This window comes from Hydra vulgaris, chromosome 15 (genome assembly GCF_038396675.1).
Source record: "Hydra vulgaris chromosome 15, alternate assembly HydraT2T_AEP".
Taxonomy (NCBI): domain Eukaryota; kingdom Metazoa; phylum Cnidaria; class Hydrozoa; order Anthoathecata; family Hydridae; genus Hydra; species Hydra vulgaris.
The window spans coordinates 35900001-35919212 of NC_088934.1; the positions used below are offsets into that span (position 1 = coordinate 35900001).

Consider the following 19212-nt stretch of genomic DNA (forward strand, 5'->3'; position numbering starts at 1 on the left):
AACATCAGAAGTACATTATTAATATAGACAAATTGAAAAACTTTCTCCTCGAATGCAAACATGCTTTCAGTATAATCTGCTTTACAGAGGCTTGGTGCTCTGACGAAGCAGCAGAAACAAACTCTGACCTCCATATTCCAAACTATAAATCATTTTTTAAAGAAAGATCAGTTTGCAAAAGAGGAATTGTGAATTATTACGGAATGATCTAAACATTAAGATCAGAAATGACCTTTCAAACTCTGACGGCAATAGTGAGGTCTTCACAATGGAAGTTATAAACACTGCCTCTAAAAACTTTCTAGTTTCTACGTGCAACAGACCACCTGATGGGGATACTTGTAAATTTTCAAATTATATGAAACATATAATTACAAAAAATAGAGAACAATAAAAGTTCTTCATAATTGGAGATATAAACATAAGTATTTTAATGTACAACAAGCATGCTATTACTAAAAATTTCTTTGACGACATGTTTCAACTTAATATCTTCCCCATTATCAACAAACCTACCAGGGTAACTTCCAAGTTTATTACTGCTATTGACAACATTTTAACAAACTCAATACAAGATCCTTCTCTAAAATCAGGAATGATAAAAACAGGTATTTCAGATCACTTTCCAATATACTTCTCTCTGTCACAAAATTCCACAAAAATTAATAATTCAAAAATCTTATGTTATAAAAGAATTATCGATAAAACGTCTACTCAAAAATTTAAGGACTTGCTATCGGCAACAAATTGGAAAACTGTTTACCAAGAATGTGACCAAGGAAACACAAACTCTACGTACATTAACTTTATAAATTTATTTATCCAACAATATAATAAAAGTTTTCCAATTCAAAAAGAAATAAAAACAAAATTTTTAAATTGTCCATGGATAACAAAAGAAATAAGAAAATCCTCAAAACAAAAACAAAAACTATAAGTAAAATACTTAAAAAATAGAAGCGAATCAAACCTATCCCTTTACAAGCAATACAAAACCTATTTAAAAAAATTAAAAAAAAACACAAAATTTTATGCTATTCTAATCAAATACAAAAATTTAATGATGACTTAAAAAAGACATGGGACATTTTGAAGGAAGTTATTGATAGAAGTAAATTTAATGTTAACAAAATGCCTTCTAGAGTAATAATTAATGAAAAGTGTATCAAACAACAAACGAGATATTTCCAATAAATTTAAGAAATACTTTGCCAACATTGGTGCTGATCTTGCATCGAAAATCCAATGCCCAAATAATACATTTAAAAGTTACTTAACAGGCTCACACTGCTTTTAAATTTCAATGAAATAAATCAAGACGAATTTGAAATAGCTATTAAATCACTTAAAATTAAGTCCCCAGGAAGCGATGATATCTCTTGCAAAGTAGTGTCAGATGTTTTTGAGGAGATACGTAATTCAATTTACCAAATATTTAATTCATCAATTTCAACAGGTATTGTACCTGTTAAACTAAAAATCTCTAAAATTATACCAATCTATAAATCAGGAGAAACCGATTCTTTAAACAATTATAGACCAATCTCTATTCTTTCGGTATTCTCAAAAATTCTAGAACGAATAATCTGTAATAAATTAAATAAATATTTAAAAACTAACAAAATTATCAATAATGGTCAATATGGTTTTCAAAAGCTACACTCAACTAAGCATGCAATCCTTGACCTCTCAAATAGGATAAATAGATCATTTAAAAAAAAATTTACATTAGGGATCTTTATTGATTTGTCAAATGCATTTAACACTGTTAACCAGATTGAGATTTTACTAACATAAATGAAAAAATATGGGATAAAAAATCAAGCTTTAAATTAGTTTAAAAACTACTTTAATAATAGGCAACAGTGTGTTATTATAGATAGAAAAAGCAACTCAAATTTACTAAAAACAAAATGTGGTGTACCCCAAGGTTCCATTCTTGCTCCTCTTTTGTTTCTTATTTATATAAACGATCTTCCAAACTCCTCTAAAATCTTTGAAACTATAATGTTTGTCGACAATTCAAACTTGTTTTACTCGTCAAAGACAATCGAAGACCTCTATGAAAAAACAAATGCTGAACTAAAAAAAGTTAACATATGGTTTAAATCAAATAAACTGTCACTCAATATACAAAAAACTAAGTATATACAATTTCACTCTAATCAACTAATTAAAAAAAATCCCTGAACCTAACAACAATTAATATAGAAAAAATAACCTTCAAAAGAGCTCTGAATACAAAGTTTTTAGGAGTTCTAATTGATGAACGCATCTCCTGGAAACCCCACATAAACTACATAAACACAAAAATATCAAAGAACATAGGTTTACATTACAAGGCAAGACCATTTTTGTCACAAAAGATTCTAAAACTTATCTACTTTTCATTCATACATAGCTATCTCATGTATGCCAATATAGCATGGGGCAGTACCCACAAATCCAAATTACAACCACTTTACTTAAGTCAAAAACACGCTTCAAGACTAATATACAACAAAAGCAAATTTACTCATGCTCAACCCTTACTGGAACAAATAAACGCAATAATATATTCCAAATAAATATTTTTCAAAATGTACTTTTCATGTTTAAATATAAACTAAGTCTGGTTCCAGAACATTTTACAGCACACTTTTTTAAAAACAATATAAATAAATATAATACAAGAGCAACAGGCAACTTTAAGATACCTTCTGAAACAACAAGACTCTCAAAGTTCTCAATTACATATTGTGGCCCCTATTTATTTAACAAATTAGGTTCAAGAAACGACTCACTATTAAACTTAAACAACGAACACTCTTTAAAAAAAAAGCTAAAAACTACAATAATCAAATTAAACAACTGTAAGGAATTTTTTTAAATCTGAATAAATAAATAAATGTAACTAAACTTTTAATACAAATCGATAATAAAAATAATATTAATAACAAGGTATATATGTAACACGTACATGTATACCACGTATGCAACTGTTTTTTTATGTGTATTACACGTCTAAGAAATAGGTATTTGATGACAAGACTGACTTAAGTCTTCTGCGAGCTTCCTATGCGAGCTATGACTACAAATAAGTAGTTCTTTTTATCAATTTTACGCAAATTTTATTTTATCATATTTATACACTAACATTATTTTGAAATGGGGTAAATTATCTTATAGTGAAACATCTAAACTCTCCTCCAAAAAATCAGCAGATTTATTTTTATTTATTGTATTTTTTATTTTAACTGGAGTAATATAGAGATATATTTCTCGGATTATTTTTGCTTACACGTTATTATATTGTTGTAACTGGTATTTATTTTATTCATGTCTCGGAGTTGTAAGCAACTATATTTTTATTTACCTCGTATATTTCGAACTTTATATTTATGATTTAAATTTGTTTATCTTTACTGCCAATCAGTGATTGGTTACTTGTAATTACTTTGTAGTTGTAAAATAAAACATGTATAAAAAAAAAACACTCAAAGGTATTGGTAAAGTCTTGCCCCAATTATGAAGCTTACCGCTGCTGCAAAAGTTTCTAAAAAGATAACAACAAGTTCCTCAGAAACCAGGTAACAGGGTAAATTTATCTACTTCCGCTTACCTAAACTCCTAGAGCAAAAATTAATGTTATTCATCTCAATAGAGTACATCAGGCTGATTGCTCTTCTTACCTCATGACAAAGTTAGTCAGTATACTAATAATACGTTTTAATCGTTGTTGATTTAGCGTCTCATTTTGAGGACGCTGAGCCCCTAAGTAGCAAAATAGCTAACCCAGTTTATGAGACTCTAGATAGAATTTACATGCGCGGTCCTTTCACCTGGCTCAACTTAGTTCAAACTAACGCCTATAATGAATTTAAAGCGGTATTAAGCCTCCAATAAAAACGCTCAGATTTGACAAGCTGCAGCTAAGAATCATTAAGAACAGTCAGTCGTTGAACGAGTCACAAGCTCATTATCTGAAAGGCTATTTAGAAGCCAATATGCAGACAAATTGCTTTTGACATAGCGCGGTATTTTTGAAAGATCGGTTGGATGGGTTTAATATTTGTTTGTTGTAGTAAAATCAATGAAGAACAGTGTAACTAGCTTATTTAGAAAAAAACCAAAAAATGCAAACAAAATGGAAAAAAAAATTACCTGCATTGATGCCTGCAGGAAAGAAAATAGGTTAAAATGGATTTTTAAGACACCAATGCGTGAAAGTGCGTTATTTATACTCATCAGGTGAACTGAAGGAGAAGAAAAAAAGAGCTTTTGATCTTATTTGGTTGTTGACAGTTCACTCCATTAATTCTTGGCATTACGACCAAGGGCGAACCTGGGCTTTATTATCTTTTTAACGGGCCAAATAGACGCAGATCGAGAAAAGCTTCAGTATCTTCCTTATGAGCAGGCCCTATGATAGAGGATGCATTTGGTGCGCTGTACCAGGGCCCATGAATAATATATATATATATATATATATATATATATATATATATATATATATATATATATATATATATATATATATATATATATATATATATATATATATATATATATATATATATATATATATATATATATATATATATATATATATATTCATATATATATATATTATTTTATATATATATATATATATATATATATATATATATATATATATATATATTATTTATATATATATATATTGTTTATATATATATATTATTTATATATATATATATATATATATATATTATTTATATATATATATATATTATTTTTATATATATATATATATTATTTATATATATATATTATTTATATATATATATATATATATTATTTATATATATATATATATATATATATATATATATATATATATATATATATATATATATATATACATATATATATTTTGGTGTAAGACTTTTCATTGGTTTTACTTATGCTATGCTAACTCGCTAAAGCGAGTTAGCATCAAAATTATATCAAAAAAAGTTATATCAAAAGTTTATATCAAAAAGAGTTATATCAAAAAAAGCAGTGTTAATTTTAAAAAAGAACTTTATAAAATAAGAGAAAGTAAAATGAATGAAATAAATATAAATTTTTACTTGTTTTGTTTAGTTCATATTCTTCTTTAACATCTGGGATTTTAAATAGTGTTGTTACCAGTGATTTTTTGGTTTAATACGCAATATTAAATTTTTTTATTTTTAATGTTTTTTGAATTGTTTTTTTTTTTTCCAACAATTTCTAAGCTTTGTTGATTTCCATGTTTGTAATCCTGTAGTGGTTCAAGTACAAAACTTGACATTGGGTTCATTAGAGCAGAACTTTCTTCTCAATTAGAAATAAATAATTTTGTTACCACAGATTATATTGGCTTTCCTTTAAAATTGCAAAAAAATAAGAATAATCAAAAATATTCGGAAGGTATAATAAAGTTTAGAAACATTAATGCAGTTCAGCGTACGCAAGACTGGCTTGTATGAAGCAAGCATAAAACTTTTGTGAGTATTTCTTCCAAATCACCATTAACTAATATTAAGTTATAGGTATAGAGAATGCTACCTAGCAAGACGTGAGTTGTAACAACGTCTATAAATGCACGACGGTATGGATAATTTTTAATACCAAATTTTGAGAAGAATTATTGATGCTTTCATTTTCTTAGAAGAACGCAGCCTTGCTTTTCAGGGATCACCGCAACGCATTGGTGAATCAAATTGTAACATTTTAGGTTTATTAGAGTTTGGTTCTAACTGGGACCTTATTCTAAATAAACGCGTTTTAAAATTAGCTGAGTCACAAAACAAGTGCGAAAGACTGCAAGTACATTATGTCTCTAATGATTTCCAAAATGAGTTTATTGCAGAATATTCTGATTTTGTTAGGCAGCATGTTTTGGAAGAAAGACATTCTGCAAAGTACTACGCAATAGTTGTAGATTCTACAACAAATTCATCACATGTTGAGCAAACAATATTTTTACGTTACCTAGTTAGTCATGAATCGCAATATAAAATAGTGGAAAATCGCAATATAAACAATTTTTGAAAATTATAGATTTTAGTAACAAAAATGGTTTTAAAATTACTTAAATGAAAACAATAGAAAGTAATACTATTCTACTCGCTGATTGTAGGGCTCAAAGTTATGACAATGCACCAAATATTTCAGGCAAATGCAAGAAAAAAATAGTTTCCTACTACTATGCTTTCTCTTTGTGGCTGCCACACACTTAACTTATGTGGCAATGATGCTGCTTTGTTCCAGATGCCATAACCTACTTCGGAATTATGCAAATCAACATATACCTTATTCAGCTGTAGTCCGAAGAGGTGGCAAATATTATTTAAGTGTATTGGTTGTTTCCTGGTCAGATCGAATGAAGAGTGTCAAACCATTTGTAACCATGTGAAATGATGCTAATCTTGTTGTATCTAGCCTTGATATAGAAATAAAACTGTTAAGGAACGATAATAGAAAACAATTCCACGTTAAAAGTGTGAGTAAAATGAGTTAGGCTGGTTAATCTACCTATTCGAAAGCAAATTTTTTATGTAGAGTAGAATTATATTATTAAAGGAATTACAGTTCCCTTTAGCGCCGCAAAATAGATTTCTGAAACCTTCAGCTTTCTTTGAAACTACCAAAATATGTCAGAGGAGGAATTAATACATGAAGCAGTTAATTTTGCGATAAAATTATCTTAAGATAAAGTCATTAAAGACTTTGTCCAAGAAATGAAACAACGTTAACAACACAAAACAAAACATTTGGGTGCACTGAAAATATTAATTGCTTTGCCAAACTAAAAAGTAAATTTCCAAACCTCGGTTGAGGATATTTTTTACAGCACCAGCAACAGTAACAACAGCAGAAAGGAGCTTCAGCAATCTCAGGTCTATCATGAGACAGGATAGCCTTAACGACCTGGCTAGGTTAAGTATTGAGTCTGACATTGAAAATATAGAGACTTTGATTTAGTAATACGTAATTTTGCGAAGAAAAAGAAACGTAAGATAACCTTGCTTTAACAAAATTGTTCTATTTAACAATACTTTTATTATTTATAGATCTTCTGTAGTCTCTTCTGTCTTGTAAAATTAAAATTTTTTATTTTTTATTTTTTTTATTTAAATACATATAATTATTATATACATATATATATATATATATATATATATATATATATATATATATATATATATATATATATATGTATATAATACATATATATATATATATATATATATATATATATGTATTATATACATATGCATTTTTGGTTTTAGGTCAACAAACTCAGAAAGACAGCGTTCATTGCATTCATCCTTAATTTGGCCTACACCCTTTTATTAATCACCTTAAAGCCAAGATAATCTTGAAGGTATTCACTAAAATCATTCAAATTTTTATTATTTTTTATAGTAGCGTAAATATCTTGAGTTTTCACTTCGAAAAGCTAGCTGTCTTTGTCCGTTTACAACAGATGTCATTTTTTTTTGTATCTAACCTTGATCTGGTTATACCATAAAATCATACATAAAGTGCTGCTGAAGTCTAAAACAGCCTGTTAAGCCTAAATTGGCCGGTTAAGCTTTAGCTTTGCTTTTGTGCAATGGATAGCTACAAGCTCCTCGTTTTTTATTTTATGCAACACGTATGCAATTTCATCAATAAGTTTTCTTAGTCAATTGTTTTGGTTGCTGCAAACGAGGTCAAGTCAGAGGCAACATTGCAGGTTTTTTATATTTTTGCTAATTAATTAAAAAAAATTAGTCCTTTTTAAAATCACTTTTGCTGCTTTAGCCCTCAAGTCGGTGTTTATCTGGATTTATGGTGCCAGTCATCATTTTTTCTTAGCTCGATAGCTCTGTGAACTTTTGTTACTTGCATCCCAACTGATTTTTATCACTTAAGATTGCGATAATGCATAATGTATTTTTCTTAATTTCTTAAATTTGGAACAAGCTTTTTACATTCGGTAAATTTTGCGTTAAACTTCTCAACAAGTTTTTTCTGGTATTCGCTCAGACAGTTTTTTAGAACAATCATTTATTCAGAACACAACGGATGGTCAGAATGTAAATAATAAATATTGATAATTTTACCATCGTAATTTTTAATAGTTTTTTTAGAGTATTCTATTTAAGTCTCTACAATAAAACTTTTTGAAGCATAATTAGGCGTTGCAAGAAAGACCTCTGTTGATGGTTGACAATGTTTGAAACATGCGCCTGGTTGCAGTTGCATCATTGAATAAAGATTGTAATCAATGAGTTTTATCTTAGTCGGTGCACTGAGGTTTCCCAACCTTTTCGTGTATATTGGCTGTCATAATCAATAATTCCACTTTTGAAATTTCCTGTAAAAACCCGTTATAAGTGGTTTTTTAAGTAGTTTTGTTATATCTATAAAAGATGTCAACGTATTTATAGGAGTAAACATTTGTGCAAAGCAGCAATGTCAGTTCACTATTTGTTAACCCATTTTTAGTTACAACCAGGTCTTCCAAATTAACATAGTTTGATAAATGATTGTGTGAGTCTTTCATGAACTGAAGAGAATCAACGATAGCAAGTTGTCCGACTATGCAGCTGATCATATCTTTTTCGGTTTTTCCAAACTCTTGGACGACAAGATAAAAATCATAAACATGCAAATTATGAAAAACAACAGGAACTTGAAATTACCTATCTTGTCAGCTGCAACTTGGTACTTTATCGTAATTTGACAATGACCGCGGACCTTATCATGACCGATATTTTTCATCGCAGCTGTAACATTCTGTCGTTTCTGTGAAGTAGGCATGATCACCTTCAGTCATCAGCGTTTTAGTGGTTTTTGCAGACTACATTTATTCCTCCTATCTTGGTTTGGAGGCTAGTCAGGAAGTCTTCCATTGTATTTTCACCGCAAAATGAAACTGGATGATTGGCTTGTCCATTTAACTTTTACTCAGCAATAGCTGCAATGAAGTTACTTTAATATCAGACAAGTATAAATTTTACTTAGATTGTAAGGAGCGCCTTCAACAGGTACATTTTAAACCATTAAAAGCATTATAAATAACAAATGAGACTTTCATTTGGTTTCAATTAGTGTCAAATTTTATTTTATTTTTTCAGGATTCTCGCATTACTGTTTGCTGTGCTTTATCCCTGATACCAAAACAATCCTTTTGGTAAGGTTTTGGTAAGGGAGTGCGGCCGTGGCGCAGTGGTTAGAACGCTTGCTTTATAAGCAGGAGATCTAGGTTCGAAACGAGCTCTGGACATATTTTCGCGTCACGGTAAGGAAGGAGGCGTGAACTTCCTGGTTAAATGCACTTCCGCGGTGCTCTGTGACAAGACCGTTAGGACTTCTTGGGGCACCTAAAATAAAAAAATAAAAAAAAAAAAAAAAAAAAAAAAGGTTCTTGCAGGTCAGCCTGGGAAATTAAATGCAAGCGTCTGCGATAGGAATGCTTGTATTTATTATTCTTACTGTGCACTAACACATATTGCAAGTTTTTAATCCATGAATAGTGAGATTTTGCTGGACTATCAAAAATAATTTGAAAAAAAAATTAAGCTTATAAAACTTAAACTTAAAAACTCTTATTCTTTAACTTCATTTATTTTTGTTGACATCTTTAAACAATAGTAATAATAATTTTTTGAATTTTAATTACAGAAAGATATTTATTATTGTTATATTATTATTTTTTTTTTACTATGTCTTTTAATTGAAAAGCATTTAAAACCACTGTAATTTAAGGAACTCATACTGGGTAATTTTAATATCAAAACTCCAGGTAATTGGAGCATGCTCGGAAATGTCATCTTTAAATAAAGTAAATGTTTCTATGAATTGTTTTCCAAACAAAAATTGGAACGGATTTCTAGCTAATATTTTTTTTTTTATAAAAAAAAGTTAAAGGCTATATTTAAACATCAAAATTTCGCACCAAAGTATGTTATTTTTTAATTAAATAGCATTTTAATTAGATAAAAGCCGCTAATTAATGAATATAAATTTACACTAAATATACTACTTCCTATTATTAACACATAAAGTCAATTCAAAAACACAAAGTATTTTGAATTTTACTACTCAAATTTTAAATATCTTTTGGTATGCTCATATTACCTAGATGCTCATATTACATTAAAATGTTTTATTGGTTACTTAAAAACTTATTGTTTTATATTTGCTTTGTTGATTTAAATTGTAATACGTATTGACATATAATGAAACAACTTTTATAACATTTTATTAAAAACTGACTTTCAATAAATAGTCAGAATGCTATGTGGAAGTCATAGATAAATAAAAAACTTTAATAACAAATTTTGTTTCTAGAAAAAAAAAGTTTGAAAGACAAAAAAAACTGTTTTGCTTTTTTTTTTTTTTGATTATAAAATTTAAATAAAATACAATGATCTTGTTGCAAAGGCTACGTACATTTTTTTAGAAGCAAAGAAAATTTAAATGGAATGTTTGGATGCGGAGAAGTTTGGTGGATACGATGCACATTTTTTACAAGATCTTTTAGACGAATATGAATGCCCTGTGTGTCAAATGGTTCTTCGAGAACCTATTTTAACAGGGTGTGGTCATCGACTTTGTTTTTCATGCTCAGAAGAAATGCAAAAAAGGTAATATGTTGTTGTTGAAAAACAAAGTAATGTAGCATGCATTATAAAATATAATAAGACCGAGTACACACACACACACACACACACACACACACACACACACACACACACACACACATATATACATTGTTCTTTTTTATATAATGATTGCATTTAACATGAAACTAATCTTAGCCAACATTGACATACGGCTACCGTACGGGACTCATACGGGTTGTCAACTGGGTCCCTTAAAGGAAGACCAACTGTATCCCGCATGATCTTGGCTGCGGTTTCCATATTGGGCCCATATATGTATGCCCGCTGGGTATCCCGTATGGGTCCGAGTCAAATCCCGTACTTTAAAACCGTAACGGGCCCATTTGTGTTTGCAACTGGGACCCATATGGGAAAACAATTGGGAACCCACCGGATCTTGGCCGCGGTTTTTCTCTGGGGCCCTTATGGGTATGCAAGCCGGGTATCCCGTACGGGTCTCAAGAGGTTTACCCATTGCAAATCTTGAGAAACTACGTTTAATTGTTTAAAATTTACAGAAAAAGCTAACTTATATATAACTTAATTGGTTTATTTTAACTAATAAAAATTAAAACGACAGTCGAAATTAAGCAATCTTTTAAGCGATTCTTTGATCGTGTAACGAATGCTTTCACGGCTATCTCGTGAATTGGAAGCTTTTCCATTCTTGTTTAAACGACTTCCTTGAAAACCACTTTACACAATATCTCGTTTCAATATGATCTGTAAAAAAATGAAATTGTTAGTCTAATAATATATATACATACATACATACATATATTTTTTATATATATGTATATATATATACACATATAAATATATATACATATATACATATGTATATGTATATATATATATATATATGTATATATATATATGTGTATATATATATATATACATATATATAAATATATATTTATATATATGTATATATGTATATACATATATATATATATATATATACATGTATATATATACATATATATATAATATACATATATGTTTATATATACATATATATACATGTATATACATATATATATACATATATAGATGTATATAAATATATATTTATATATAAATATATATTTATATATATATACACATATATATACATATATACATATGTATATGTATACATATATATGTAAATATGTATATATATATGTGAATATATATATATATACATATATATAAATATCTATTTATATATATGTATATATGTATATATATATATATATATATATATATATATATATATATATATATATATATATATATATATATATATATATTTATAAATGCGGTAGTGGTGTAGTGGTAAAGCGCTCGCTTCATAAGCGAGAGATTCCGAGTTCGATTCCTGCCACGTCCCTGGTAGTACCGCGCTCAACTTGTTTCTCCGCGCAGCGGCCTTGTTCGTCAAGGTTCGTGTTTCGGAGTAAAAGAGTTGAGAGAGGGTTATAACCACAAGTAGCCTCCTCATCTGTAGTGGCCTTCTCGGCCTTGGGGAGGTGAATTATAAAAAAAAAAAAAAAAAAAAAAAAAACATACATATATATATATATGTATATATATATATGTATATACATGTATATATATATACATATATATGTCTTTTTGATGAGTCTTACAATAAAGTTGTAAAAAATATATATATACATATGTATGTATATGCATATATATATATACATATATATATATATATATATATATATATATATATATATATATATATATATATATATATATATATATATATATATATATATATATGTATATATATGTATATGTAATTATATATATGTATACACATATATATGTGATTTAATCTTAAAAGTTTATTTATTTACAATATGCGTGTGCAAAAGTATGCGGACGAAAAGAAAACAATTTGAATTTGGTTTTTTTTTAAATTATTTTTTAAATTGAAAATGCTTTATTTTAAATAATTGCTTTACTGCTTTGTTGGGAAGCTATTAGCATTAATTACTGCTTGACAGTGACAAGGCATTGAGTCCACAAGCTTCATAATCACAATAATTTTGATTTTTCCCATTCTTTTTTTGACCTGAAATTTGTCGATCAATGAGCTTACATAGACATTCATTAGAATTAAGGTCAGGACTTTGCTAAGGCTATTCGATTAATCGAATTTAATTGGTTTTGAAAAAGTTTATCAAAACCAATGAAATTCGATTTATCTAATTTTATTGGTTTTGATGGGTTGAATTGTGCTTTGGGTCATTGTCCTTCTAAAACATCCTTCCTCGAGGCATTTTGTCTTTAGCATGTGGTAGCATAACATTCTTAACTTTATATTTGTGCATATTTTTGTATATTTTACTATCAATCAAATGGATAGGACCGATTCAATCTCTATTCAAGTTAGCCCAGTTCATAACGTTTTGACTTCTGCGCTTTACTGAGCTGGTATTTAGGATTGTTTTTATGGTCTTTTGGTCAATTGACATATCTATTATTATCAGATCCAAATAACAAAAACTTAAATTCATCACTAAAAAGTACTTTCAATCACTGTTTTCTTGCCCAAATTAAATGTTCATTTACAAATCTTAAGCGTGCTTTTTGATTTCTTATATAAATAAAAATTTCTTCGGAGGACGCCTTCCAAGTAGATTTGCAGACCTCAAAAGACGTTTTATTGTGTCAACACCACATTTTTCATTATGAAGTTCTTTAATTTCAGCATTTACCAAGACAGCATCTTGCGTGGAACATTTTTCAGGGCTCGAGGATGGATATTTCAGCAAGAAAATGACTCAAAAGACACTTCAACACTTATAAGAGACTTTTTTAAAACAAAAAAATTCAATTAATGGAATTGGCATAGCAAAGTCCTGACCTTAATTCTATTGAACATCTATGGAAACACATAGATTGGCGAATTTCAGGTTGAAAATAAGCAAGTAAATTTAATTTATTGAATATTCTGAAACAAGAATGGCGAAAAATCAAAATTATTGTGATTATGAAGCTGGTGGACTTAATTCCTTGTCACTGTCAAGCAGTAATTAATGCTAAGGGCTTCCTGACAAAGTAATAAAGCAATTTACTTTAAAATAAAGTATTTTCAATTTAAAAAATAATTAAAAAAAAAACCTAATTCAAGTTGCTTTCTTTTTGTCCGCATACTTTTGCACACGCATATTTTAAATAAATGAACTTTTAAGATTAAATCACATATATATGTGTATATATATATATATATATATATATATATATATATATATATATATATATATATATATATATATATATATATATATTTATATAAATATATATATATAAATATATATATATATATATAAATATATATATATATATAAATATATATATATATATATAAATATATATATATGTATATATATATATATATATATATATATATATATATATATATACATATATATATATATATATATATATCTATATATATATATATATATATATATATATATATATATATATATATATATATATATATATATAGATAGATAGATAGATAGATAGATGGATAGATATATCTAAATATATATATACATATATATGCATATATAAATATATATAGATATATGTATATATATATATATATATATATATATATATATATATATATATATATATATATATACCTACACAAAGTTGCATCCTTTCAAGCCACTTGTCAAACATTTTTTTATACTCTTCTTTGGGTATACTTTGAAGTAGCTTCGTTATGCGAGTTTTTTGACTTTCGACGTCAGTATCGTCATCAAGATTTTTTTTATGAAGTCAAATAGCCATTAATCGGATGGTGCCAAGTCTGGTGGGTATGGTGGATGGTGAATTATTGTAATTCCAGCTTGGTTAAGACAGTTTGTGACGGTTTTAGTCACATGGGATTGAGCGTTATTAAGGAGAAATTTGAAATTTTGAGTGCCTGTTTTAGGTCTTTGCTTATTTATTTCGCATATACGAGATTTTAAACAATTTTTTATATAATATTCGCTAGTAATGGTGTCTCCTTTTTCAACATAACCCAAATCAACAACACCTGTTGTTTTGAAGAAGATGTAGAATATGATTTTCGGCTGAAATCTGTCGCATCTTATTATAGTTCTTGGACTTTTACCTTCACTGACCCTACTAGCGTTAGCCGACTTGTGTCCAATTTTTCTTAAATAAAATCACGACTAATCCCCTTTAATAATATCACACAGTCTCAATAGGCCGTTTCTGAAAAGGGCTATATTTTCCTTACATGCCTCAACTCTATTCTTGCGATTTTGATCGGTTAACTCGTGGGGTATCCAATGTGATGTTAATTTTCTTTTTTTACGTGCGTTGTGAATGATTTCGTTAATTGTAAACGATTAATTGATGTCAGGACTTCAATTTTATTATGTGTTGCATGCGGATTTTCTTCAATAACGGCTCGCACACGTTTAATACTCTCAGCTGTATACGTGGTTTTAGGGTGCCCTGAGCGAGGATCATCTTTGAGACTCTCTCTGCCATCTTTAAATAAAGTAGCCCACTTGGCAACTGTATTATATTTTGGAGCTTGGTCACCATGAACTAAAACCAATTCATTGGTTATGGCTTGTCTGAAACTCCAAGTAGAGTACGGGTTTACTTTCGAGTGTCTCTTTGTATTTATACTGGTTAATTCCGCCATTATAAATGTTGTATGACCCTGTTTCCTTATGGGAGAAGCATCCCCATATTCCACCTGATTCTCCTCCGCCTTGTATACTTGGTACACAAAAACACTCTTTGAACTTTTTACTACCCAGCATCTTGATGATTAATCTTAATTTGCAGTTTATCACATCAAAATTGGATTTGTCGCCATAAATAACTTTGGCCCAGTCTTCTTCAGACCAGTGAAGTCTTTCTTTACACCACTTTAATCTTTTTAGGCAATCTGAGATACGATAAAGTAGTTTTCGAGCAGTGAGATAGCAATCTAAGCCTTTCAAATTTAGGTATCTTCGCACAGTCCATCTACTAACACTAACGTTACCAAGCGTATTTGTGAATCCTTCAGCAAGTTTGTGGTAAGAAATTTTTAGGACTTGTTTAACCTATTGATAGAGATAAACTTTGGTCTCTTGAAGTTAGCTTTAAAGGCCTAGCAAGCTTTGGTAAATCTTTGACATAATTATGTAGCTCGTGGTTTTTCAATGTTGCTTGTACACATTTTAGCAAAGCATTGCACATTCAAGCTATTTCTTCTTGGCTTTTTGTTTTATCTTCTAGCAGACCTACAATTTGCCATTGTACCTTGTCTGAAACAGCTTTTCTGCCCATTTTTGTCTTTTAACTTTACCAAATAATTACCAATACAAATAACTCAAGATATAAAAACGATAATATTATTTTATTTTCGCAAGAACGTTTATATAGTTCGAAAGAAATCAACCACCAAATTTTAGATTGCTCGGAGAACATTCCGTTGAGATATTTCAACTTAGGTCGTTAAATTTTAGTTGACTCTATATTTTTGCTACATTAGAAATACAGGTATGTTCTAATTAAATTAATAACTACTCAAGACTGGTTAACCTAACGAGTTCCAATTTTTTCAACAAATTAAAACATTATAAAATTAGAACTGCAACTGATAGTACTAAAAAGTTTAAATAGATTTTGGGCTAAATCGCCCCCTTTTAAACAACTGGCCCAGTGTATACTAAAAAAAGTCAAAGTCCCATTTTTTAATATCTAATTAAAATAGAGTATTGACTGTAATCTGAGACAATTTACAACATTTGGGCCATTTAACCATAAGTTGATGAGTCTTCGCATACCCCTAAGCATACTAAATGTATAAAGTCTAAAAGAAACTTTGTCACCATGCTAAAATTTAATTCTATTTAACACACCACTAAGATGTTTAGAATGCTTTTGATGACAAAAATCTGAATCAGCGCTTAAAATTGATGAAATATGTGGGAGTATTATCTTGCCACACCACTCTCCTTCTGAACACAATGCTTACATCAGTTATAACCATTGTGCCTTTGTGTTGACAAATGCTCTAGTTGGTGCATCACATATGATAACAGCAAGATTTCATTCTCAATATTTTCATAGATAAAACCCTCTCTTGGAAGATCTTTGAACTCTACCAAAAAATTATGTAGATAATCAAAAATGGAATTAGGGTTCTGGGCACCACTATTTTAAACAAATCTCTAAAAATCCAGTTTGGGTTTCCCAAAATTGGGAATCCTACGCCTAGGCTCTGATAGCAACATTTATAAACAGCAAAAACTTTTTGCAAATTTTATTTAAAATTTTTTACATGTATGCTTAAATTTTGTCACTATTTTAGATTTTCATTGAATAATTTCCTACATGTTTTTTTTACTATAAAATAGTTATTTTATATAAAAAAAAATATGAAGGAAATCATTATTTAATAGAGTATTATTCTCTTTTACTATCAGCTATCAAGCTGATTGAACTGACTTGATCAGCTTCAGCTTTAATTTGAAGCTAATGAGTTTAAAGCTGAAGATGAAATATCAGCTGCAACCCCTAACTTACAGACAACATAGTTAATGTGATGTATATACTTTATCATAATACATGTGTTTTATTTTATACTTGAATACTTTTTTAAGTATTCATAGTATAAAATAAGATACATATTATATAAGACCTATAACCTGGAACTTAATACTTTTATCACAACATTTTAAAATTAAGTTATGGAAAACAAAAACAGTGTTCAATTTACTATAATTCAGTTATAATAAATATGGTCATGATCTATATAATAACTCTTTTTAGTTATCGTTATTTATGTTAAAGTTAACAAGTTTAAGTTCAAAACTTCAGGAACACCATTTCTAGAAAAAACGCTTTGGAGTGCTGTCTTAATTGTGAGAGCTTCCCGATTACTAACTTTTATAACTTCAGGCCATCCAGAGAAGGCATCCACTAAAATCAAAAATAATCCAACATTCTTTACAAAGGCATGGTCCATATGAACTCTACACCAAGGTTTATTTTCATTAGGCCATGTATGTATTGTTTTTTGATTTTTTATTTTTATCTCAGCGCATTTTTCACAATTTTTTACATATTCTTCTACATCTTGACAATGACCAGGCCACCATGCTTCTAATTTTAATCTACATCGAGTTTGCATAATTCCACAATGTATGTCATCATGAACTGATTGAATAAATCTCCTTCCTAATATCTTTGGAGGTACAATAAGGTCACCATTACAAAGAATTCCTTTCTCAAAAGTTAGTTTATGCTTGTTCGATTTATAAAGTCTTTCTGCCACAGTGCACCTGCTCCAATTATTTTTATTAATTCTGTTTTTAAAATCCATCAATTCTCTGTCATTTTCTGTTTTATTCCTAATCTGTTCAAGATTTACAATTTCTGACTCAACTAAGTGTATAAAAGTCTCTTGAATATCCTCTTCATCTTGCAAAAGAGAAGACAATCGTGATAATGCATCTGCATTAGGAATGCTCTCTCCCTTTTCATAGCTAATGTCATAGTCAAAGGCTATCATTTGCAAAACCCACCTTAAAATACTTGCCAAAGTCACTTTCGGAAGTTCTTTGTTACAATCAAATATGTACTCCAAAGGTCTGTAGTCTGATATAAGCTTAAATCTTCTACCAATCAGAAAATGTTTAGCTCTGTGTGTGGAACACACTATGGCCAGTGCTTCTCTCTCTATGTTAGAATATTTTGTTTTTGCATCAGACAAAGATTGTGAAAGAAAAAGAACAGGGTAATCATTTTGTGATAGTATACCAGATATCGCCTTTTCACTGGCATCCGTTGTTAATTCAAGATCTTTATTGACATAAATGCTTACCACAGGGTCTTCAAATAGGTTCTTCTTTAGCAAATTAAACGCATTTTGTTGTTCTTTTTTCCATTCAAATGTAACTCCTTTTGTCCTCAATTTATTTAAAGGTAAAATCTTTTCAGCATATCTTTCAATATGTTGACCATAAAAATTAACTAACCCAATAAACAATTCAAGTTCTTTTTTATCATTGGGAGGACTGATTTGGAGTGTTTTGTTAACTAAACTACGATCTGGAGTAACTCCCTTCTCAGACAGTTCATATCCTAAAAATAAAAGGCTTTTAGTTTTCATTACTGATTTACTTTTATTTATAATCATTCCTGATTCTTCCAATTTGTTTAAAATTTTCATCAAATTACATTTTAGTTCTTCCGCGTTTTTACCTCCAACACATATATCATCTTGAAATATAATCATATTAGAAATAATGTCCCCAACAGTAGATTCAATTGCTCTTTGAAATATAACATTTGCAGTTTTTATTCCAAAAATCTTAACAATCCGATAGGTGTATTTATTGTCGTCATATCCTGCGCATCTTTGTCCATCTCAATTTGGTGATATGCTCCTTTAAAATCAATTTTGGCATAATATTTCATTCCTGCCATATTATGAAAAACATTTTTAATATTAGGAATCGGGTATGAATCTGAAAAAATCTTTTGGTTAACTCCTATTTTATAATCTGCACATATACGTAAATCCCCGTCT

General features: G+C 28.9%; 1 protein-coding gene across 1 annotated transcript in view; it reads left to right on the top strand.

Annotated features, from left to right (window-relative positions):
* LOC136091285 (TNF receptor-associated factor 5-like) overlaps window positions 1-19212 on the top strand; it is a 138562-nt gene that overhangs the window by 19618 nt on the left and 99732 nt on the right. The window contains exons 3-4 of the mRNA XM_065818648.1: window positions 7281-7375; window positions 10445-10628. Coding sequence (XP_065674720.1) covers window positions 10462-10628 — 167 coding nt within the window. The 5' untranslated portion in view covers window positions 7281-7375; window positions 10445-10461. The remainder of the gene's footprint in view (window positions 1-7280; window positions 7376-10444; window positions 10629-19212) is intronic.